The following is an 18,542-nucleotide window of genomic DNA, read 5'->3' on the forward strand; positions in this document are numbered from 1 at the left end:
AAAACTAAAGAGATATGTTGAATATTATCAGATATAATCCTCGTTGACAAACGTTTAATCGTTTAAGACTTAGTGTTGTTTACATTGTTCTTATAAAATATTCATTAACACGACTGAGTTCCAATCCCTTACACCGCTATCGAAGAGTCCGCTTAATCTTTGTGTATTATTATAACATAAGGTATACAAATGGGATGAAATCAGTTCCTCAAACAGCTTCTCCGTTCTTCAAAAAGTTTTCATCGTCCACAATTGTATACTTGTTGCTCCTGTACGTGTCCAATTCAAAAATGTATTTCTTGCCGCAATCCTTCATCAGCTTGTGGATAACTGGCTTGATGTTCTCGATACCCGCGATGCTGGCCAGTTCATTGTAGTAGACAAACTGGAAATACAGATAAAAGATGTTTAAAAAATTTCTTTGCTTTCAAAACTCTTAGAAATAAATTCTGATTAATATGATTATTATAAATCATATGACCATACATGAGCAAGAGCTTGTAGGGCTTTAGGAAAAAGAGAGATATATTTTAATTTTGATGTCCGTTACTCTTAGAGTAAAAGGGTATACTAGATTCGTTGAAAAGTATGAAAGCTAAAATTTCTCCTTCGCACTTCCACTAGGTGAGTAACGGGTATCAGATAGTCGGGGCACTCGAACTCTCTTTCTCATGTTTGTCTTAGTTATACTTGCTATTACACACTGCCTATGTAGTTCCTCATGCTTCATTCTAAATCCCTGCAAGTACACGGTATTGCGAGCACTCACCTGTCGCTCTCCCATTTGATGTGCTTTCTTCTGGTTGCGAACGCCGCAGCCCCACCGCTCCCCGATCTCCTGCTCCAGGTCGGCGATCATCTGCTCCCTCGATGGGAACTTCCGCTGGCCTGTGAAAAACTTCAGTGTGAAGCGCACCTGCATGTCGAAGATGTGGGTGGGAATCACGTTGAAGGGCAGGCCCACAAAGGCCATGGTCGGGTGGTTGATGTTGATGCAGTGCTTCCACAGTGGTTGCACGAAGTTGTCTATCACCTGGACACCCACGTCGGTGCTGAGGCAGGGGAATGTGTACTTGTAGCCGGTGCAGAACATAACGTGGTCAAAGCTCTCCGTGCTGCCGTCTGTGAATACGGCTCCATCCTTGATGAAGCGCTGCACGTCCGGCTTCTGGGTTACGTTGCCCATGAATGCTGTGTTAGGGGCGGTGGAAAGGTGGTGGCTCAGGAACACCTGTTTGGCAGCCACGCGAACGTGGTTGGTGATGTCCATGCCACTGGGACCGGCGCCAATGATCAGAACACGCTCGTCTGTAAGCAAAACGAATTAGCCGATAAATAGTTTGTTGGTAACGTTTTTGGTGGATATGAACTAATATGATATATTAGAAGGGGTTTGAGTACTATTCTAGTACTAATCTAGTATTATATTCTATATCAATAGGTTTTAGATTTTAGTATAATTGGTACTTTGAAATCTCTGACATTGGCTCTTCAGTGAGGTCACTACATCTTCCCAAAGGACTATTCCCGCCCTCTCTTCTTTCTCCAATCTGATAGCTAGCGTTCTCCCAAAGTGCTAGCTATCAGCAGATTACCACGTGCTAGGGGAGCTCTAAATAGGCACAGACCCACTACACTTATTATAATTATGTCACACAGCCGTCAACAACATTATCTGCAGTCGAGGGCCCAGTTGTTTATGGGGAAAACAAGAGTGGGACTCCGTCCAGACGACGAAGGCGGCGAATGGCGAAGCTTTGACCGGACTGATTTAAGATACAGGCAGGAACGCTCTAATCTTACCTTTAAACTTATCTGCCTTGCGGTAGAGATGGCTGTGCATCTTCTTGCCCTCGAACAGATCCAATCCCTCGACATCCGGGATGTCCGGTTCCGTGTAGTGCCCATTACACACATACACGAAGTCATAGTATACTGGGTCACATGTATCCGTGCTGTGATCCCATACGTAGACCTAAAAGTGAGCAGAGGAGGCTCCGTAAGATCGATCGGTATTTCGTAAGCCAAACCAACGAGTCACAGCTATTGAAAACTGGTTCCAAACTACGTGACGTCGCTACCCACCTCCCAGTCGTCCAAGCGAGGACGCACTCTTATCACCTCGTGCTGCAGCTTGATGTGGGGCTTTAACTTGAAGTGTTCCGCATAGGAGCGCAGAAATTCGAGCACTTGGTTGGAGGTAATGAAGGACTCGGCGATATCGTCGGGGTATGAGTAGTCCGGATAGCCCATGACCTCCTTCGGAAGATTGGTGCTGAAACCGAGTTGCAAATCAAACATCTTCTAGATCCATCATATAGTAGATGACCTACCGCAGGCCCTCGTACATGCTGCTGTGCACCTCGTCGAACTCGTCCTTGGGCATTTCCTCGGAGAAAATCCACGTTCCGCCGATTTCGGCGCCGCGCTCGTAGGCCACCGCATCCAGACCCGCTTCCAGGGAGTTCTTCAGGGCACACAATCCCGCTGTTCCAGCTGAAAAGAAAAACCCAGATATGCCTTCTAGTTTTTGGCACACAACACTGGAAGGAATTGAGCATCACCTCCTATTACGCAAACACGACGCTTGTCCACTGAAGTTTTCATCATTTTGGGATACCGGATTGCTAACGAATTTATATAGTTTCTCTTTTTTGTCCAACACTTCCACCTCCGCGACTGACTGACGACTAACTGAGGGGCTCGAGCTCCCAGCGATATATTAGACTCGGGAAGGCGTCACTACAGTGCGCTACAGTCGAGTGTGCTCAGTTGTTTGCGAGGCAATGCCGCTGATAAGTCGCTTTCCTCACGGTAATAACAGACTTGCATGGGCCTGAGGAACCCTAAGGGAAAGGAGAGTTCGCCAGGCGGCATCATCCACCGACCAGTGCGCCTTATCACTCGCGGTTGCCGGTGACATAAGAGAGGCGCTAGCGGCGGCATCGGCCGTTCTGTAAGCGTCTGGAATACGCCGTCAGCCGATCGGCATTACAGTCAAGCCTGACTATGCGAATTTTAAGCGCTTCTATTGCTGATCTGCGAGATTACTCGATAATATTATATATTATACAAAAATTCTTAATACAACATAAGGGAATTAAAATAAAACTAAGTAATGGATGGACTTTGGTCATTCATGTTTGGGAATTGGGACGGTTAGTAAGAGGAACATCTGGCAGCTGGACGGCATAGGAACCGAGCCTCGGCTTCCACAAGGGTGCCACTGATAACGCTATCAATTGAGATTTGGTGAGATTTTCAACAACTAACCCGGAGTCACTGTGTCAGTCCAGTTTAACAGCCTATTTGAGCTTTTAATTATCAGCTGCCCCACTCCAAAACGGCGAACGCAAATAAATATCAACGCCGAGCGGAATAATTAATTTCATTCAATTACAAAAACTCTGCCGAGAGCAACAATGTAGCAGTCCGCAGTGAAGCCCACGGAAAATTCATTGCTTGGGGTGGTGTACACTGTACATGGCTAGTTGGGAAGGGGGCGTATTGCTCCTAGAAACGGGGGTGTGGGGAAGCCAAGTAATGGAAAATGTTAGCGCTGTGATAGTAGAAATGATTTGGTTGATACGCAGCCGGAATTGAACAATTGAACATAAGCATGCTTTGGCAGCGTATGCTGTCCATCCAGATTACAATTTGTTTTTGCGGCCACCAATCGGGCCATTTTGATCACTTTTAAAGATACTATGTATGCAAATTCTGAGAGGTAGCTGTGTACTTGACTTTCACTGTAGTTGGCAGTTTACATAGGTTATATAGAGGATAAGCACTACTTCTTAAAGCATAAGATGGCAGTTCACACAGTTTATATAGAGGATGAGCACCACTTCTTAAAGCAAAAGACCAATCTTCACTGATAATTAGATAACATTCATTTAAAAAAGTTTCCGGAAACCGCTTACAAATTTTTCAGAAGAGCATTGGCTTAGAACGAATGGCACTGACTTGGCGAAAACTAACATTAACATTAGCTCAAATTACACGTCGTTCCTAGTCCGATACACCGTTTTCAAAAACAATACATCTGTAGACATGGGCTTACCCGAGTTATTTTCATCCAATAAGGGGTCCTTTTGTGAGGATCCATGAGCCAACATCAATAAAAGGGGGGATTTAATTTTAGCCGTTACTTGTAAAACAAAATGTGTACAGCAGATTTGTAAAAAGTATGCAACAGGTTTGAAGGAAGCATTTTGAACTTTTAAAGGATCATCACAAGCCGGGTCGATTTGGACATGTCCTACCATTTTAGAATAAAGTTTGTTTTTGTTTCATATTATTATGAGTCGATACAATTTCAATAGATATGGCAAACAAAATGTTGGCCACGCCCACTATAATTCCCAGTAATCACACAAAAACTTCTTCTGACTTTGGTACTGAGTAATACTAAGTTATCAACTAACATATGATATTTTTAAAACTTCTGATATCAGAATGAGCTCTAAACGATTCCAAATATTAAGTCAAATTTGTTCACAACATGGAGAAGAGCGTATAACTTTAAATACCTACCCATGCAACTCAAATGGTGGACAGAGTAACAACAATGCTAAAAAAAAAAAGTTTGGTTGCCATTTAAAATTATTTCAAAATAATCGATACTCGGTTTCGGAACCGGTTTTCCCCGCGGAACCGATATTGCGAACCAGTTCCCAGCGAACGCGGTCCGACAGTCGCGAAAACACAACGAACGCACAATCACAAACGCCAGTTCGCGAGAACAGGAGCTCGGAAGAACGGAGAACGGAGATCGGAGAACCGTGAAAGTGTAGAACCGTAAATCGAACGAAGAGGGTGGTGGGCCGATTCCCCCCTCCCCACTTGCCCATCAAAACGCACACACTGCGAGGCGAAAAAGAAAGCAAAGGCGCTGCGAAGCAGAGCGGCTGAAAATAAAATGAAACTGGGATCGCGGCACCAGCAACAAGTTTTAGTGGTTCTCTTTTGTGCGGCTCGTTCGTGTTTGCTGCCCTGCGCTTTGCTCGCCACATTCGTCGCCAACTTTTATTTTGTTTTGCCCATTTTATCAGAATCGGATCCCAATCCGATCCCGACCACATCCAAAAAAGCGCAAGACGAGCTGAGCCTCAGCTGAGCCTCAGCTGCGCCGAGGTGAGCCGATCCGCTCCGCTCCCCTCCGCTGCCCACCGCTGCCCACCGCTCACTCCCGATCCCATCCCATCCAATCCGATCCGCTCCGCTCCGCTCCGAGTGCATAGTGCATGCAAAGTCGCGGGGCTGGGCTTTCGGAATTACACAACCCACATGGGGCAGCGCCAACAAAAGCCTCAGCATCAACAATAGCGGGCAGCCAAGCATTCTGCCCTCGATTTCGACCATGGCTCCCACCACCAGTCCGCCGCCCAAGCTGGCCAAGTTCAAGTCCTCGTCTCTTGACCACGAGATCTACACGGCCAATCGACGCGGCACCATTGCAACGGCCTCCAGCGACTGGAAGGCACTCCGCGGAGGCGGTGCTGGAGGAGGAGAAGCAGGATCCGGTACCGGGCACAATCCCTCTAACGGACGCTCGCTTCACGCCGGCGGACCCATGATACGGGCTGCCTCCACATCCTCGCTAGCTAGTACTACGCGCACCATGACCAACTACCAGGAGTACAAAATGGATATCATCAACCAGGTGAGGACGAGAAATGTTTCATTGGCTTAAAGGGAAACTGTGCAGCGGAATCCGAACACTATTAAAGCTAACAAAATACGCTTGCAGTGCTCGTGTTCCTTTGCTGTGAACAATTTCGGAATTATTTAGTTATAATCTAGAGAGACTTTTGCCTTATAAAGTAACCGTCTGATTCAGCATATGTTTATAAAATTGTACATTAAGTTCATATATTAAATCAAGAGTTACTCAGCCAACGGAAGTGCAATACAGATGGCTAGGCAGATATGCAAGCAGCGATTGTTTCAGCAAACATTTCAAAAACATTGAGTGCTTAATTCTAGTCTTCCTAATTTACTAATAATCTATTGCAATCTATTTCAAATACTTCAATGTGTATTGTTAAATGGGTATTGAAAAGCCTTTTACATTACTTTTATTGGAACTATACTTTATTTAGAACAACTAAGCAAAATTCTAAAATTTTAATTTAAAAATGGTTTTGTTGATATCGTTATTTAGTTCAGCGGTCAATGCTGGTTCTTAAAGATATTCGGTTTTTATTAAGAAAGCCTACTGCATCTATTAAAAAAATTAATCGATTAATCTGTCTATGAGATACGTTGTAGATAAATAAAACTTATATTTAGGTTATAAAAGTTAGTATTACCTGGTGATAACAAGTTTTAGCAATTTTTCTTTTTAATGTTTAAAGGATGTCGTTATAAACAATTGACTTGACTATTTCACTTAAAAAAAGTAATTCATTTCAACACTTCTCGGTTTGAGCTTTAATATAAATCAAATTTTACGTTAAAATAGTTAAAAGTCCTTGATAGTTGTTCTATGTAAATTAAAGATGTTAGCCTTACGTTGCTATAAATGTTTCAAGCTACACAATGTTTTTTGATTATTTTAAATAAAATCTAGCGTTATCAAAATTTAATGAGTCACAAAAAGCTTAAAAGAGAACTGGTCATACATCGGAACATGTGCACATAATTAAGACCAATTTTAGAGACATAAAAATGCGACAGTTTAGTGACTAAATATTCGGCAAGTAAGAAAAATGAGGAAGAAACACCAAAACTAAATGAAAAAGCTGTTCAAACAAATTGCTTCAATTCGTGGACCAATTTTGAAATTACGAACATGTCAAAACAGACAACTGATCTGCAAAGAGAACCTCATATCCTATTTATTGTGAAGAAATGTTTGCAAAGTTAACTAGTTTTATGATGACGACGATGGAGGACGTTCCATCCGAATCTGTGCTATCCACCATTTGGGTCGTGACTGTCTCAACTTAATTGATAAGGCAAATATTTTTTGTTTCCTCAATTCGTTTATCTGCGGCTGATAAAAACTATTTACCCCGCTCCTCTAGGTGAGCTATATGTAAAGTATTTATTAAATATATTTGCCTATGCGGTTGCTTTTTGACGGGACAAATTCTTCTTGAGCAATTCTTCATAAAGCGCATTGCGGAATCTTGCTCAGAATGCATTCCCTCAAACGTAAACACCATGTTCTTTGGGCCAAAAGTGATCGGAGGTTCTCAGGGAAAACAAAGGCAACTGGACAAAAGGGAAGAACTCTCATTATAAACAAGTATTCCAAAAATAAAGCGACCACTAAATATTATTACTTGAAAGCCTCAGGTAATGAATTCATCGAACTTTGACCATTCAAGTAAATTTTATGGTATTTGGTCGCGCCAAACTCACAAAAAGAAAAATTTTGGCGCACAAGTGTTCGCCATAACAAGATCACGTAAACAAATTGACGGATTTATTGGTTATTCACTGGGAGGCTGGACGGGTTCGGAGTTGCTTCGATAGACTTGTCAAGACCCCAGCTTCAAGGCCAGTGATTTGGCATGGGTTTGATCTCTTTGGCTGGCCATGTCATAAGTCAAGTTGGCTCAAAAGTAAGTCGAATTGAATCGAATCGTTAGTAATTGTGCGACATAAATTGACAACTAAATTGGTTGGAATTAAACGGAACATGGAGGAAAATTCGTATTTACGCAAAACATTTCCCGTCTTTTAGATTCCATAAATAAATGTCTAGTTGCTGTAATGTTTTGCCATAGCACGTGCCGATCTCTTCTTTTGTTTAAAACATTGGTCAGAGTTTATTGCCGCCATGTGCACATGCCATCAGTTTGGCTGCATGTTTAGATACTCTATAGGAGGTGTGATTGAAATAGCGCAGGTGTGCACGGATCCTGTAAACGGATTTGAATCGACGTAACTACAACATACATATGTATTTTCGCCGGAAAATTCGCGGCAGTCTATTGATATAGTTTAAGTGCCCCGCTGATGGAGCGAAATTGGCTGGTGATGTAGTTAATTCGATTTTGATTGATCTTTTGGCTTTGTCGTTTTATTCCAGGGGAAATGTCTGTGTGGTCAGTACATCAGAGCGCGGTTGCGACGAGCAGGAGTCCTCAACCGGAAGGTGACACAGCGCCTGCGCAACATCCTGGATCCCGGCTCCTCGCACGTGGTCTATGAGGTTTTCCCGGCCCTAAACAGCGTGAGTGGATCGTTAACCGCCTTTGGATCTTTTTATAACCGAGTTTAATCCATAGATGGGCGAGGAACTGGAGCGGATGCACCCGCGGGTGTACACAAACATATCCCGACAGCTGTCGAGGGCCCCGTTCGGGGAGCTAGAGGACAGCGACATGGCGCCCATGCTGCTTAACCTAGTTGCCAAGGATCTTTTTCGTTCCAGTATAACTTGGGGCAAGATAATCTCGATATTTGCCGTATGCGGCGGCTTTGCCATAGACTGCGTGCGTCAGGGTCATTTCGACTACTTACAATGCCTGATTGACGGTCTGGCTGAGATCATAGAGGATGACCTTGTCTACTGGCTGATCGACAACGGCGGATGGCTGGGCCTGTCGCGGCACATCCGACCCCGGGTCGGCGAATTCACGTTCCTGGGATGGTTGACTCTGTTTGTGACCATCTCTGCGGGCGTGTATATGGTCTCAAACGTGTGTCGGCGCATTGGAGGTCAACTGTATTCGCTGCTGTTCTAGATTTGCCTGGAATCGCTTAGAATCGTTTAGAAATACAATTGTACCATTTAGTCAATGAGAGCTTCGAATCATTCCTGCTTCCATGGGCACCAGTCGTTTAGTAGTATGTAATGGACCCTGTTTTACGTATAATATTGTTATCACCTTTCTCCTCTTTTTGTACATACAAGGCTATTCTAGGCGCAATAAAGCGTATGTTTTAAAAACTATTTAAATTCAGCGCCAAAGTTGGGTGGTAAACTTGGAACTGGTACTTTGTGTGCGTTGTTTAGCAACACTGGAAACACAGTGGAGGCATTATTTATTTCAAATATGGAAAATCAACCTTAAATATCCAATATTTAGCATCCAATTTTGGGTTTATTAACAGAAGCATAGTAGGATTATAATTAAGAGGAAAGAGGAATAACACACTCTCAGTCAAAAAAATAATTCACATTCTAAATTTAAAAACAAAAGATTAAATATTATTTTAATTTAAATTAATTTATAAAAAGAGAATTTAAATAGTTGTGAAATAATCATATTTGTCGTCTAGTAAACCTAATAAATAGAAAAATCCGGATTTCTAAACATTTTCAGAATATTAGAAATGTTATTAACATTTTAGATTTTGTTTGACAGACTTGCCACACAGTTACAAAGCTAATACTCAACAAGCCCTGTGGCAACGCTTCGGCCACCAACCATTTATTATTATTGCTGTTGGTCTGCCCATTATTATTTGTTGGCACACAAAGTTTGCAGCAAATAATGCCATGTCATGTAAGTGCACTGTTTCCGTGGGCATGACCATCAAGTAACCTTGATTTGCAGCGTCCAACCAAGCCGAGGAGACTGACCCGAATCTCCACGTGGAGGATGGACACTCCGGAGGCGCATTGCCGCAGGAATTCCTTTACTGCGAGAGCTGCGGCAACGTATACGACGACACAGAATCCTACGACAGAGATCACAGTCCGCAGAACGGCTGCTGCGTCGGCGTCAGCGGCGAATTGCATTTCGTCGAGGAGGTCGCCGAAGATTGCATTTTGGAAGAGGTCGGTGACGAGGACATCGTGGACGCAGATGTGCCTCTCTGGGAACTGGTGGATGAAGTTCCGGTCAACATGAAGGCGGAGGAGGAGGAGGAGGAACCCGAGCCCAGCAATTCCGATCGCTACTTTTGTTACGACTGCCACAGCATTTTTGAAAATCGAAATAGAGCTGAGGAGCACATTTGTCCGCGGGCGGAATCCGGTGGAGGGTCCAGCCAACAAGTTGGCGGTGATGCGATGAAAGCACCCGCCCGGCGAAAATTGGCTAGTGTCAATGCAAGGACGGGTCCAAACGACGCATCATCCGTCATTAGCTGCGGAATCTGCAACACTGTTTTCAGCTCGGAAAAGTTTCTCAAGTTCCACATGCGCATCCATGAAAATCGAGCTCCTAAAAGCATTCAGGACGCCCTTCCCATAGGGGCCCATCAGCAGTATAGCGAGCTGGACCAGTTTTATTGCGAAATATGCAACAAGAGGTATACCTAATTTCTGCAATTGAAAAAAATACCTCAAATCCAATTCTTCTTTACCAGTTTTGATGAGACCCTTCTGACGATACATAAACAGATGCACCAACAGGAAACTAGTGAGTTTATGTGCAGCATTTGCAACCGGAGATTTGAGGACGATGTTACCTATCAGATGCACCAAAAAATCCATGAGAAACCTCGCGAATCCGAACCCATTCGAAGAGTAAACCAGCGTACTAGTCTCGATAAGGATAAACCCGGGTTTCCCTGCCAGTACTGCGAGCGGGTGTTTACCCGCCCCTTTGAAAAAGTCAAGCACGAACGGGTCCACACCGGAGAAAAGCCTTACGCCTGCGAAGTTTGTGGCAAGACATTTCGCGTGTCCTATTCCCTGACCCTTCATCTGCGTACTCACACGAACATTCGGCCGTATGTTTGCACGGTGTGCAACAAGCGGTGGGTAAATATAATAAGCTTCACGGAGTAATAATTTTGAATCAATTATTATTTTAGCTTTAAATCGCACCAAGTGTACTCCCATCACATGCGCATCCACAGCTCGGAACGGCAGTTTTCATGCGATGCGTGCCCCAAGTCCTTTCGGACGTCCGTGCAGCTGTACGCCCACAAAAACACCCATACCAAGCCTTACCAGTGTGCCGTGTGCAATCGCCCCTTTTCTTCGATGTTCGCCGTCAAGAATCACATGCAGACGCATAAAGACGTCAGCGCCAAAGAAAAAGTCGGCACTAGCCGCAAAACTCCGAGCGCGCAGAACTCCAAGAGCCAGGCAGCTGGAAAGTTCTATTGCAATACTTGTGGAGCTGAGTACGTGCGTCTCTTCGCCCTGCGCCTGCACATTAAGTCGGCTCACGGCTTGGTGGAGGAGCAGGAAAATCCCTCAACCTCACCTGAAGCTGCACAAGTCGCTGAGGCCGACGATTCCGAGACTGCTGTGTTGATAGCGGCCGCCGAGGCAGATGCTGCCTATATTAACGCTGTGGTAAATGACGTGAACGTCGTAGGCTCCGTGCCCACCTACGAAGAATGCGTTGAAGTGAGTTACTAGTTCTTTGTTTCTCTTACCAATCCTATTTTATTTTTTTTGTATTCCAGTTTGACGTGGATAACTTCCACAGCGAGGAAGTTATTACAGATTGGCTTAAGTAGCAGTTTAAAGTTTTACACCGACTTCAAAATGTGTGTAATATTTTGTAATTGGCTGTCACACATTGAAACCCACCGGTTTCGGTACAAGCTTCAAAATATATTTCCATTTGGATGTCGGATTAATGAGTGGTTTCTCTATGGAAGGTACAGAGCGTTCAGTATTTGTTACCGAGCATTTAGATACGGAATGATTTATACAAAGACCACGCAGCCTGACTTATGTTGCACTTACAATTAAATGTTGGGTTAGCAATTGTAAAATTTTTATTAGGATTATAACTGGTGTGTAACAATTAAATTTATTGCTGGCGTACAATTAGACCAGACCGTTGTGTTGGCTGACGAACAGGGATATAATTAAGGGCGATATTTAACTACAACTAAATGTAAAACCTTAGACTAAAAAACGTGTGATTGGTGTGTAGCTTAGGCGTTGACCTTGCCCTCGTCACCCGCTGCGTCGTCTTCCTCCACCTCGCTGTTGTCCTCGTCGCATATCTCCTTCAGGACTTCCACCAGGTTCTTGGCCTCGTCCAGTTCCTGGCGCATTGTGTCCATCTCCTCCTCAAGCCCCTCGATGCGCTCGTGCAGATGTCGGTTTTCGGTCAGCGAGTCCTCCAGCGCAAGTCGCCGCTGCTCCGCCAGCAGCTTGTAGTAGTTCTCTCCGGGTTCGGCTTCGCTGGTGAGATCTTCTGCCGTGATGGGCTTGTCTGCATTGCCAAGCGGAACGGCCTCAGCATCAGTCTGGGTATCTGCATCCTTCGTGGTCGTCGCGGGCGCAGTGGTGGACGTGTCCACGCACTTGCGCTTGCCGTATTTGGGCGCGACTTGGACGCCGGCCTTCAGACGACTCAGCTGATCCACGATGGAAGCGCGCCCTGAACCAGTGAGGTTCTCCTTGTCGTTGACGTTGCCCTGCAAGGGTTTTAGAGTCTTTCGCTGCTGCTTCAGATGCTCCTTCTGCTCGGCCTCTGTCTCGACTTGGATGTAGACCCTGGCAGCGCTAGAAGACATCTTCGGAGCTGTGTATTGTGCTTTCGGTGGTTTTGTTGTCGGGCGGCAGCGCGTGTGCTACTTGCTTGTCGGTTGTTTATGCATTAATTTGTCCACAACGCTTCACCGTATTTCACTCGTTGTAATGGCCGCCAAAAAATGCCGATGCCGCGTGTTGATGTCCAACACTGTTTATTTAAGGGGATGAATTATATCCACTTCCATCCCTGGTTTTCGTGTCACGTACTGTCACTGAATATTTTTATGGTTGTTTGGCTATGTAAAATTAAGATATCCCTTAAAATATAGTTTCAAGCAAATTTTTTTTCGACATTAAATAATAACTAAATATCTTAATAACAACGGGGTGCTTTCCTGCTGTTCGACGTTTATCATTAAAGGTATAATCTTCGAATTTACGTTTTGAAAACCGTTATTATATGAAATAAAAAAATGGGAAATTTAATATATTGATATTATTTTAAGAGGCTTTAAAGTTTACCTTTTATTCAACCATTTTTATACGACATTTATAAATAGATGGATACTTGATCTTAAAAAATCTGAAAAACACAATTTTCGTTTTTTTTTTATGTTACATTTTTACCCCTTTTGCAAATCATAATTTATACTCACTTATTTACCAATGTCGGTTTTTGGAAATCAAACGTATTTAAACGAAAATACCAAATTCTTTGAAATTTTTTTAATCTTAAGCGTTCATCAATGTTATTAAAAATAAAAACTTTAATGCGGAAAGCTCAAAGAACATTAATTTGTATTTCATTGTTTTCGGAGATATTTATGTTTCTTGAGAAACATTTAATGGATGCAACTTCTGTCAATTAATTAAGAGATTGTAAACCAAAATAGTGATAAACCCGAGATCTGAAAATAAAATGTTTAAAAATTAATTCTTAAATTTTAGATGGATTTTTAAAAGTATATAATGACCTGCTAATGGCTTACATCTAATGTAAGCTAACTGCAATTTTAGAAAAACGGTATTAATAAAATATAATATAAAATACGTCTTAGGGAATAAGGGAATAAGAAAAGATAACATAGACTTGAATCAAAAATGATTTTTTTGTTCTGCTAAACGCGACATTGCTGTAATATTTCTCCAGGTGGCAACGTCAGTCACGTCACGAGGACACGAAGGATAAGCGTGCGATAAGAGAATAGCCGATAAGAGCTCCACCCTGTCGCAAAAAACATGTAATTCTCGGAGTAGCGGATATAAATCGTTTACATTTTTTATTTTCCACTCGCAACACATTCATCGCACTTCCACCCGCCCCCGAGCAGTCGTCCCATGATGAACCACAACGAAATCTCCATGAACATGGACGTCAAGCTGGATACACACGATAAGCGTCCAGTGGCGCTGCGCTACAAGACGTGGACGCACTGCCAGGTAAAAATAGAGGCCATTAAGTGTGTGCCATGCTTCCTGCGGCTCAGTTTTCAAGTGATAGAGACCGAGTCGCACTCCCAAGAATGTCATCCCGCTAAACCCATTAGCGTCTCCGTGAACGTTCCGGGAGTCAGCTTGAGTCTGGCCACCTCTCGCACGAAGCAGCATTCATACGGCCTGTTTTGGACGCAGAACCGGCGGGACTGCTTTATCTATTTCGCCCTGGAAACGGAGATATCCTGTCGGCGTCACATGAAATGGATGCGAAAGTCGATCAAGAACCTGGAGCTTTATCGTCAGGTCTTTCTGGAGCAGCGCCGCCTGAGCAGGGGTCCTGGAGGTCTGGGCCCGCTCCCTAACCTGCCAGAAACTCTCGATGCTAGCGCGCTCTCGCCGCGAGTCTCGCAGATCTACGAGGAGATTTTTGACGGCAGCCGCATCTCCCGCGTCTCAATCGCCTCCGGCATCTACGAGGAGATGAAGCCATCAGTCATGGATACTCCTTCACCGCCTCCGCTACCCGCACATCCTTACCGTCAGCGAATAAACACTTTTGAGTGCGCTCAGCTAGGAGAGATTGCACGGTCCAGTACCAATCCCGAATCGGAGCTGGCTAAGAAGAAGAAGTACAAGAACATGCTGGAAAACCTGTTCGGAAGTTCACGTCAAAAGCGTTCAGGCAGCAGCAGCGAGATGGCTAATGAATCCAGCGACGAGGCCCTGCCACTGTATGAGAATGCCCCCACGCCGGAGCCTGTGCTTCCGGTAAAGCGCACATCCCAGTTAAGCAAGTCCCAGCGCAATAGCTTCTCAAGTCCGGATCTGTCCAAACTCAATCTGCTGGACACCTTTGGCGAATACTTCGAAGCGCAAAACCATGAATCGAGCTTGGAGCTCAACATTAGTTTGGATGAGTCGGTCATTGAACCAATGTCTCGGGATAAGATTGTTGCGCAGATAACTAGCCAATTGGGCAAGGCCGACTCTTTGGAAAGTCTAAATGTTTCTGAGCAACTGCCGTACAACTTCAACTTTTCCGCCTGCAACACGTCCACCATCAATCTCATCGGTTCGCATGGAGCTGTTCCGCAGGGTAATCAGCTAAAGAAAAATAAGATATTACAGGATGACCTTACGGGATACTGTGTAATGGCACCCATTTTAAAGGCGACGGTAAAAGAGCCACGGGGGCAGCCAGGCGGCAGTACAGTGTCCACATCGTCCGGATATTCCACGGGCTACTGCTCCTCCACCAGCAGCTGTAACACGGAGGACCAGCTCACCAAGACGCAGATCGCCAACGAGAGTGACATTTACGAACCCATGCATGGCAGCTCCCTGAACAGTACCGTGGAAGCAGCGGCAGCTGGATTTGCGGAACATCTCTACGAGAACCTTTTGGCTGTGAAGGCTGCACAGGAGCTGGAGGCACAGCCTCTCGGTTTTGGACTGAGCACAAGCACACCCACCGAATCTCCACTGGCGCCTGCTTTGCCGCAGAAGAGAATGCCCAAGGACAACATTATCGAACAGAAACCAGAGGAGGAAAACTACTACCAGACACCAAGAAAGTCAATAATTAGTGTGGACGACAAGATACCCTCCTATTATCCGAACAGCTGCGACACCCTCAAGTCAAAGCGACGCAGTCCCACCGAACATGGACCTAGTTTCCGACACTTAGTCAGTTCCAAATTGCGACGTGAACGAAAGGAGAACCTTTATATTTCCTCGCCCCAGCAGATCATTGAACAGCGCCACAAGGCGGCCACCATCTCATCATCATCAGCTAGGAATAAAATCTCAACCAAAAAGACTGCCGCCCACAAAATCTCAGACAGTGTTTATACAGTCACCCATCCAGTAAAGCGTCCGAATAGCCACAATACCCATCAAAGCAACAATAACAACAACAATGAAGGCGTGGATGACGAACTGCTGCACTTGACTGTGTTAAAGAATATTGACTTTAAGTTTGACGATAGTCAAGCATCTGAGGATTCCTGCCAGGCGAAAGCGACGGCTTTTCCCGTAGCTAACACAGGCTTTGTACAGCCAATTCTCGAGAGGGAGTACGAGGAGAAGGGCAGTCGTCTTTTGCAGAAGTATGCAACGCTGGCCAAAATCGGCCATTCGCCGAGCAAACCCTTACCCGCACCAGCGCGCCTAGAGCCCATGATTCAGTCCGTGGCTACGTCCAACGAGTTGCAGCCCGAGGGAGGCACTATGAAAAAGTTCGCCTCGCTACCACGCTTCAAGAAAATTGACTTTTCTCCGCTGAAGATGAGACTCAACAGTGTCTTGCAAAGAAATCCACCTTCACCGCAGCAGTAAAGATATATTCTTCAATTTCCGTAACCATGTTTAACACTTCGCCGTGGGAACACACTGCTATTTGTCGCTATTAATGTTGTACTTTTTTGTGAATGTGATCTTATTAGTTCGTCGATTTTATTATTATGTTATCCAAGTATGTAATACGCTTTCCCGCGATGCACTTAGTCTTAAGCCTTATTTGTTCATCCTGCTTTGTCAAATGTATTTTAACGAATCATATCCGGATCCACTTGGAGGGGTCACCTAGTATTACTGCTGAGTACCAACGATGAATGTCTAAGATTTATACATATGAATATGCTCAATTATGAAAATTTACAAAAACGCTTTTATACGTAGTAAGCTAAACCCATATTGTTGACTTGTTTAGGCGCGTTGTTGATAAAGAAAAATAACTAAATTTAGCTAAACAATTTTCAATTCTACAAATGATCGTCTACCAAAATTGTCTTACGCCGCAACAAATATTTTGTGACGGCGTAGCCTTAACTACGCTTTTTTGGCTTTGCACAACATATCAGAAATTAGTTAAACTTACAATTAAATGCTTCAAGGTAGCATAACCAATGCTGAACTGTACCGTGACTAATCCATAAGCTTACAAATAAAAAATGCCACAAAAAAGAATTAATCTTTACAAGGAACGGAAAGGCGGCTTTCATTGTTTTCAAGAACGAATCACTTTATTCACTTGCTGTCTCAGCTGTACACCATGGGTCGTCGCTGTTGGTTTATAAACTCCTTTTCCACCCGTGAATCCTTAGGCACCACATAAAAGAGCAGGGCTCCACCAGAAACGAAAAATCCCTTTTCGGCGATTATATCGGCGAGCTGCTTTTCCTCGTCCACCTTGTGGACGCACCCCACCTTGCGGTTCTCGTAGTAAACGTGCACGTTACCCTGGCGGTAGTTTTGTGCCTTGTCGCATGGGAGCGGTTCGGCGAACAACGTCATTAAACAATCCCGCATGGTGGCAGTCTCTGGAAGCTGCTGTTGAAAGTCGCTGAACAGGAACTCGGGGTAGGAGAACGCAGCTGGCCAGATCAGTGTGCTGCCGTCCTCATCCAGGTGCACTGGGTGGTCCTCCAAAGGCTGAAATTTAGGACGAAGGAGCTCCTCGCTTAAGGTAGCTTTTTTGCCAACTTTTTGATCGTCAAACTTAATGGCGCGCTGCTCGATGGCGTCGCGCAGTCTATGAAAGCGTGTAAGCCGACGCTTTGCCTCGGCAGCCTCCTTGCGTTGATTGCGCTCTATCTCGAGCTGCGGAAATAAATTGTGTTATGTAGGTTCACCACCAGTTGGATCACTCATTCTCACCTTCTTCATCTTGTTTTTGTGCAGCAGTGCGTTGGCCTCCTTGTGATCGACATCCACCTCAAGCAGCTCCTCGCACATCTGAGTGCACACATCAAATCTCTCCAGCTCGTACGCACACTGCGCTGACCGCCAACGGGCCTTTGTGTAGTCCGGCTTGAAAAACAGGGCTCGCTGGGCGTCGCTCAACGAGGATCTGTAATTCTTAATGAAGTAGTGAGCGGCCGAGCGGTTGTTGTAGAGAACGGCTAGCACGTCGGGATTCTCCGTCTTAGACTTGATTCCCTCGGTGAAGCTGTAGATTGCCATGCGAAACTTCTTATGCTTCATGTAAAAGTTGCCATCCTCCTTATAGTTGAGCGCCAGCTCGTCGCGCGTGTTTTCCTCCGGATCGTACTTCAGCTTCTGCAAGCCCTCGAACATCGGATGCACGTCGTCGCCTGGCTGTGGAGCACGTTTCATGAAGAACGGGTGCTTGTCCATCTCTTCCTGCCAGCGGTCCTCCGGCCAGCCCTCCTCGTACCGTTTCTTCTCCAGGCCATCGATGAACGCATCTAGCTCCGCGTCTAGCTGGGCCGCCAGCTCCAGGCGCTCCTCATCCGTCCAGTTTTTTTGTGCCGCCAGTTGTTCCATTTAGTCCAATTTGAAACAGTGTGACCGCATACGAGCCGTTGTAATATACCAACTGAACTTAAGCGAAAAACTTTCCTTTTATATTAAAACTGGTAATAGAATGTTTTTGTATGTTTTTTTTTTTACATATTTTAAGGTAGCTGTTATTGCTTAGTGATTTAAGTAAATTTACGAAATGTTTTAAGAGTTTTAAGGTCTGCTTGAACCGCCATTATGTGCCGCAGATTTCCCACAGGTGGCGCTGCCAAAATAAAGGTGGCCCCTTTTCTCTCGATAACCGTAAATGTTTTTCTTTAAAAGAGTTAAATGAGCATTATGAACAGAAGCTTAACAATCTTCAAGGCGTAGGTGGCTCTCCGTATAAATCACCGTCGTCCTGTTGGCTCAGAAACATCGATAGTCGCCATAACATATCGATTTTTTATATGAATCTCAAAATCATCGATGCGTTGATGCCTTAGTC

General features: G+C 44.7%; 6 protein-coding genes across 8 annotated transcripts; 3 read left to right on the top strand and 3 right to left on the bottom strand.

Annotated features, from left to right (window-relative positions):
- Positions 1-24: 24 nt before the first annotated feature.
- LOC6528293 (senecionine N-oxygenase) lies at positions 25-2,836 on the bottom strand. The gene is made up of 6 exons (XM_002089310.4): positions 2,565-2,836; positions 2,334-2,496; positions 2,086-2,275; positions 1,804-1,975; positions 770-1,308; positions 25-385 (listed from the first exon to the last, which is right to left on the bottom strand). The coding sequence occupies exons 1-6, from the start codon at positions 2,608-2,610 to the stop codon at positions 209-211; spliced, it is 1,287 nt and encodes a 428-aa protein (XP_002089346.1). The 5' UTR covers positions 2,611-2,836; the 3' UTR covers positions 25-208.
- Positions 2,837-4,702: 1,866 nt separating this feature from the next.
- LOC6528294 (bcl-2-related ovarian killer protein homolog B) lies at positions 4,703-8,911 on the top strand. 3 transcript variants are annotated; one of them, XM_002089311.3, is made up of 3 exons: positions 4,703-5,665; positions 8,045-8,188; positions 8,244-8,911. In XM_002089311.3, the coding sequence occupies exons 1-3, from the start codon at positions 5,363-5,365 to the stop codon at positions 8,700-8,702; spliced, it is 906 nt and encodes a 301-aa protein (XP_002089347.1). In that variant the 5' UTR covers positions 4,703-5,362; the 3' UTR covers positions 8,703-8,911. The 3 variants fall into 3 exon arrangements, with proteins under 3 accessions (XP_002089347.1, XP_015053905.1, XP_015053904.1); XM_015198419.3 differs by lacking the exon at positions 4,703-5,665 and adding an exon at positions 7,502-7,574; XM_015198418.2 differs by lacking the exon at positions 4,703-5,665 and having other exon boundaries at positions 8,056-8,186.
- Positions 8,912-9,335: 424 nt separating this feature from the next.
- On the top strand, positions 9,336-11,501 carry LOC6528295 (zinc finger protein 235). The gene is made up of 5 exons (XM_002089312.4): positions 9,336-9,467; positions 9,519-10,218; positions 10,276-10,668; positions 10,726-11,269; positions 11,329-11,501. The coding sequence occupies exons 1-5, from the start codon at positions 9,461-9,463 to the stop codon at positions 11,380-11,382; spliced, it is 1,698 nt and encodes a 565-aa protein (XP_002089348.1). The 5' UTR covers positions 9,336-9,460; the 3' UTR covers positions 11,383-11,501.
- Positions 11,502-11,599: 98 nt separating this feature from the next.
- On the bottom strand, positions 11,600-12,609 carry LOC6528296 (geminin). The gene has a single exon (XM_002089313.4). It carries the CDS (start codon positions 12,394-12,396, stop codon positions 11,809-11,811), a length of 588 nt encoding a protein of 195 aa, XP_002089349.1. The 5' UTR covers positions 12,397-12,609; the 3' UTR covers positions 11,600-11,808.
- A 927-nt stretch (positions 12,610-13,536) lies between these two features.
- LOC6528297 lies at positions 13,537-16,536 on the top strand. The gene has a single exon (XM_002089314.3). It carries the CDS (start codon positions 13,694-13,696, stop codon positions 16,127-16,129), a length of 2,436 nt encoding a protein of 811 aa, XP_002089350.2. The 5' UTR covers positions 13,537-13,693; the 3' UTR covers positions 16,130-16,536.
- Positions 16,537-16,793: 257 nt separating this feature from the next.
- LOC6528298 (DNA polymerase interacting tetratricopeptide repeat-containing, protein of 47 kDa) lies at positions 16,794-18,116 on the bottom strand. The gene is made up of 2 exons (XM_002089315.4): positions 17,450-18,116; positions 16,794-17,392 (listed from the first exon to the last, which is right to left on the bottom strand). The coding sequence occupies exons 1-2, from the start codon at positions 18,077-18,079 to the stop codon at positions 16,832-16,834; spliced, it is 1,191 nt and encodes a 396-aa protein (XP_002089351.1). The 5' UTR covers positions 18,080-18,116; the 3' UTR covers positions 16,794-16,831.
- Between the last annotated feature and the right edge of the window lie 426 nt (positions 18,117-18,542).

This window comes from Drosophila yakuba, chromosome 2L (genome assembly GCF_016746365.2).
Source record: "Drosophila yakuba strain Tai18E2 chromosome 2L, Prin_Dyak_Tai18E2_2.1, whole genome shotgun sequence".
Taxonomy (NCBI): domain Eukaryota; kingdom Metazoa; phylum Arthropoda; class Insecta; order Diptera; family Drosophilidae; genus Drosophila; species Drosophila yakuba.

Coding starts and splice junctions, on each gene's coding strand:
- LOC6528293 (XM_002089310.4), bottom strand. CDS start 2,610: ATGATGAAAACTTCAGTGGACAAGCGTCGTGTTTGCGTAATAGGAG. Junction 2,497..2,564: donor TCGTGTTTGCGTAATAGGAG/GTGATGCTCAAT, acceptor TTTTCTTTTCAG/CTGGAACAGCGGGATTGTGT. Junction 1,309..1,803: donor CAAGGCAGATAAGTTTAAAG/GTAAGATTAGAG, acceptor TTTTGCTTACAG/ACGAGCGTGTTCTGATCATT.
- LOC6528294 (XM_002089311.3), top strand. CDS start 5,363: ATGGCTCCCACCACCAGTCCGCCGCCCAAGCTGGCCAAGTTCAAGTCC. Junction 5,666..8,044: donor AAATGGATATCATCAACCAG/GTGAGGACGAGA, acceptor GTTTTATTCCAG/GGGAAATGTCTGTGTGGTCA. Junction 8,189..8,243: donor TTTTCCCGGCCCTAAACAGC/GTGAGTGGATCG, acceptor TTTAATCCATAG/ATGGGCGAGGAACTGGAGCG.
- LOC6528295 (XM_002089312.4), top strand. Junction 10,219..10,275: donor TGCGAAATATGCAACAAGAG/GTATACCTAATT, acceptor CTTCTTTACCAG/TTTTGATGAGACCCTTCTGA. Junction 11,270..11,328: donor CCTACGAAGAATGCGTTGAA/GTGAGTTACTAG, acceptor TTTGTATTCCAG/TTTGACGTGGATAACTTCCA.
- LOC6528296 (XM_002089313.4), bottom strand. CDS start 12,396: ATGTCTTCTAGCGCTGCCAGGGTCTACATCCAAGTCGAGACAGAGGCC.
- LOC6528297 (XM_002089314.3), top strand. CDS start 13,694: ATGATGAACCACAACGAAATCTCCATGAACATGGACGTCAAGCTGGAT.
- LOC6528298 (XM_002089315.4), bottom strand. CDS start 18,079: ATGGAACAACTGGCGGCACAAAAAAACTGGACGGATGAGGAGCGCCTG. Junction 17,393..17,449: donor ACAAAAACAAGATGAAGAAG/GTGAGAATGAGT, acceptor TTATTTCCGCAG/CTCGAGATAGAGCGCAATCA.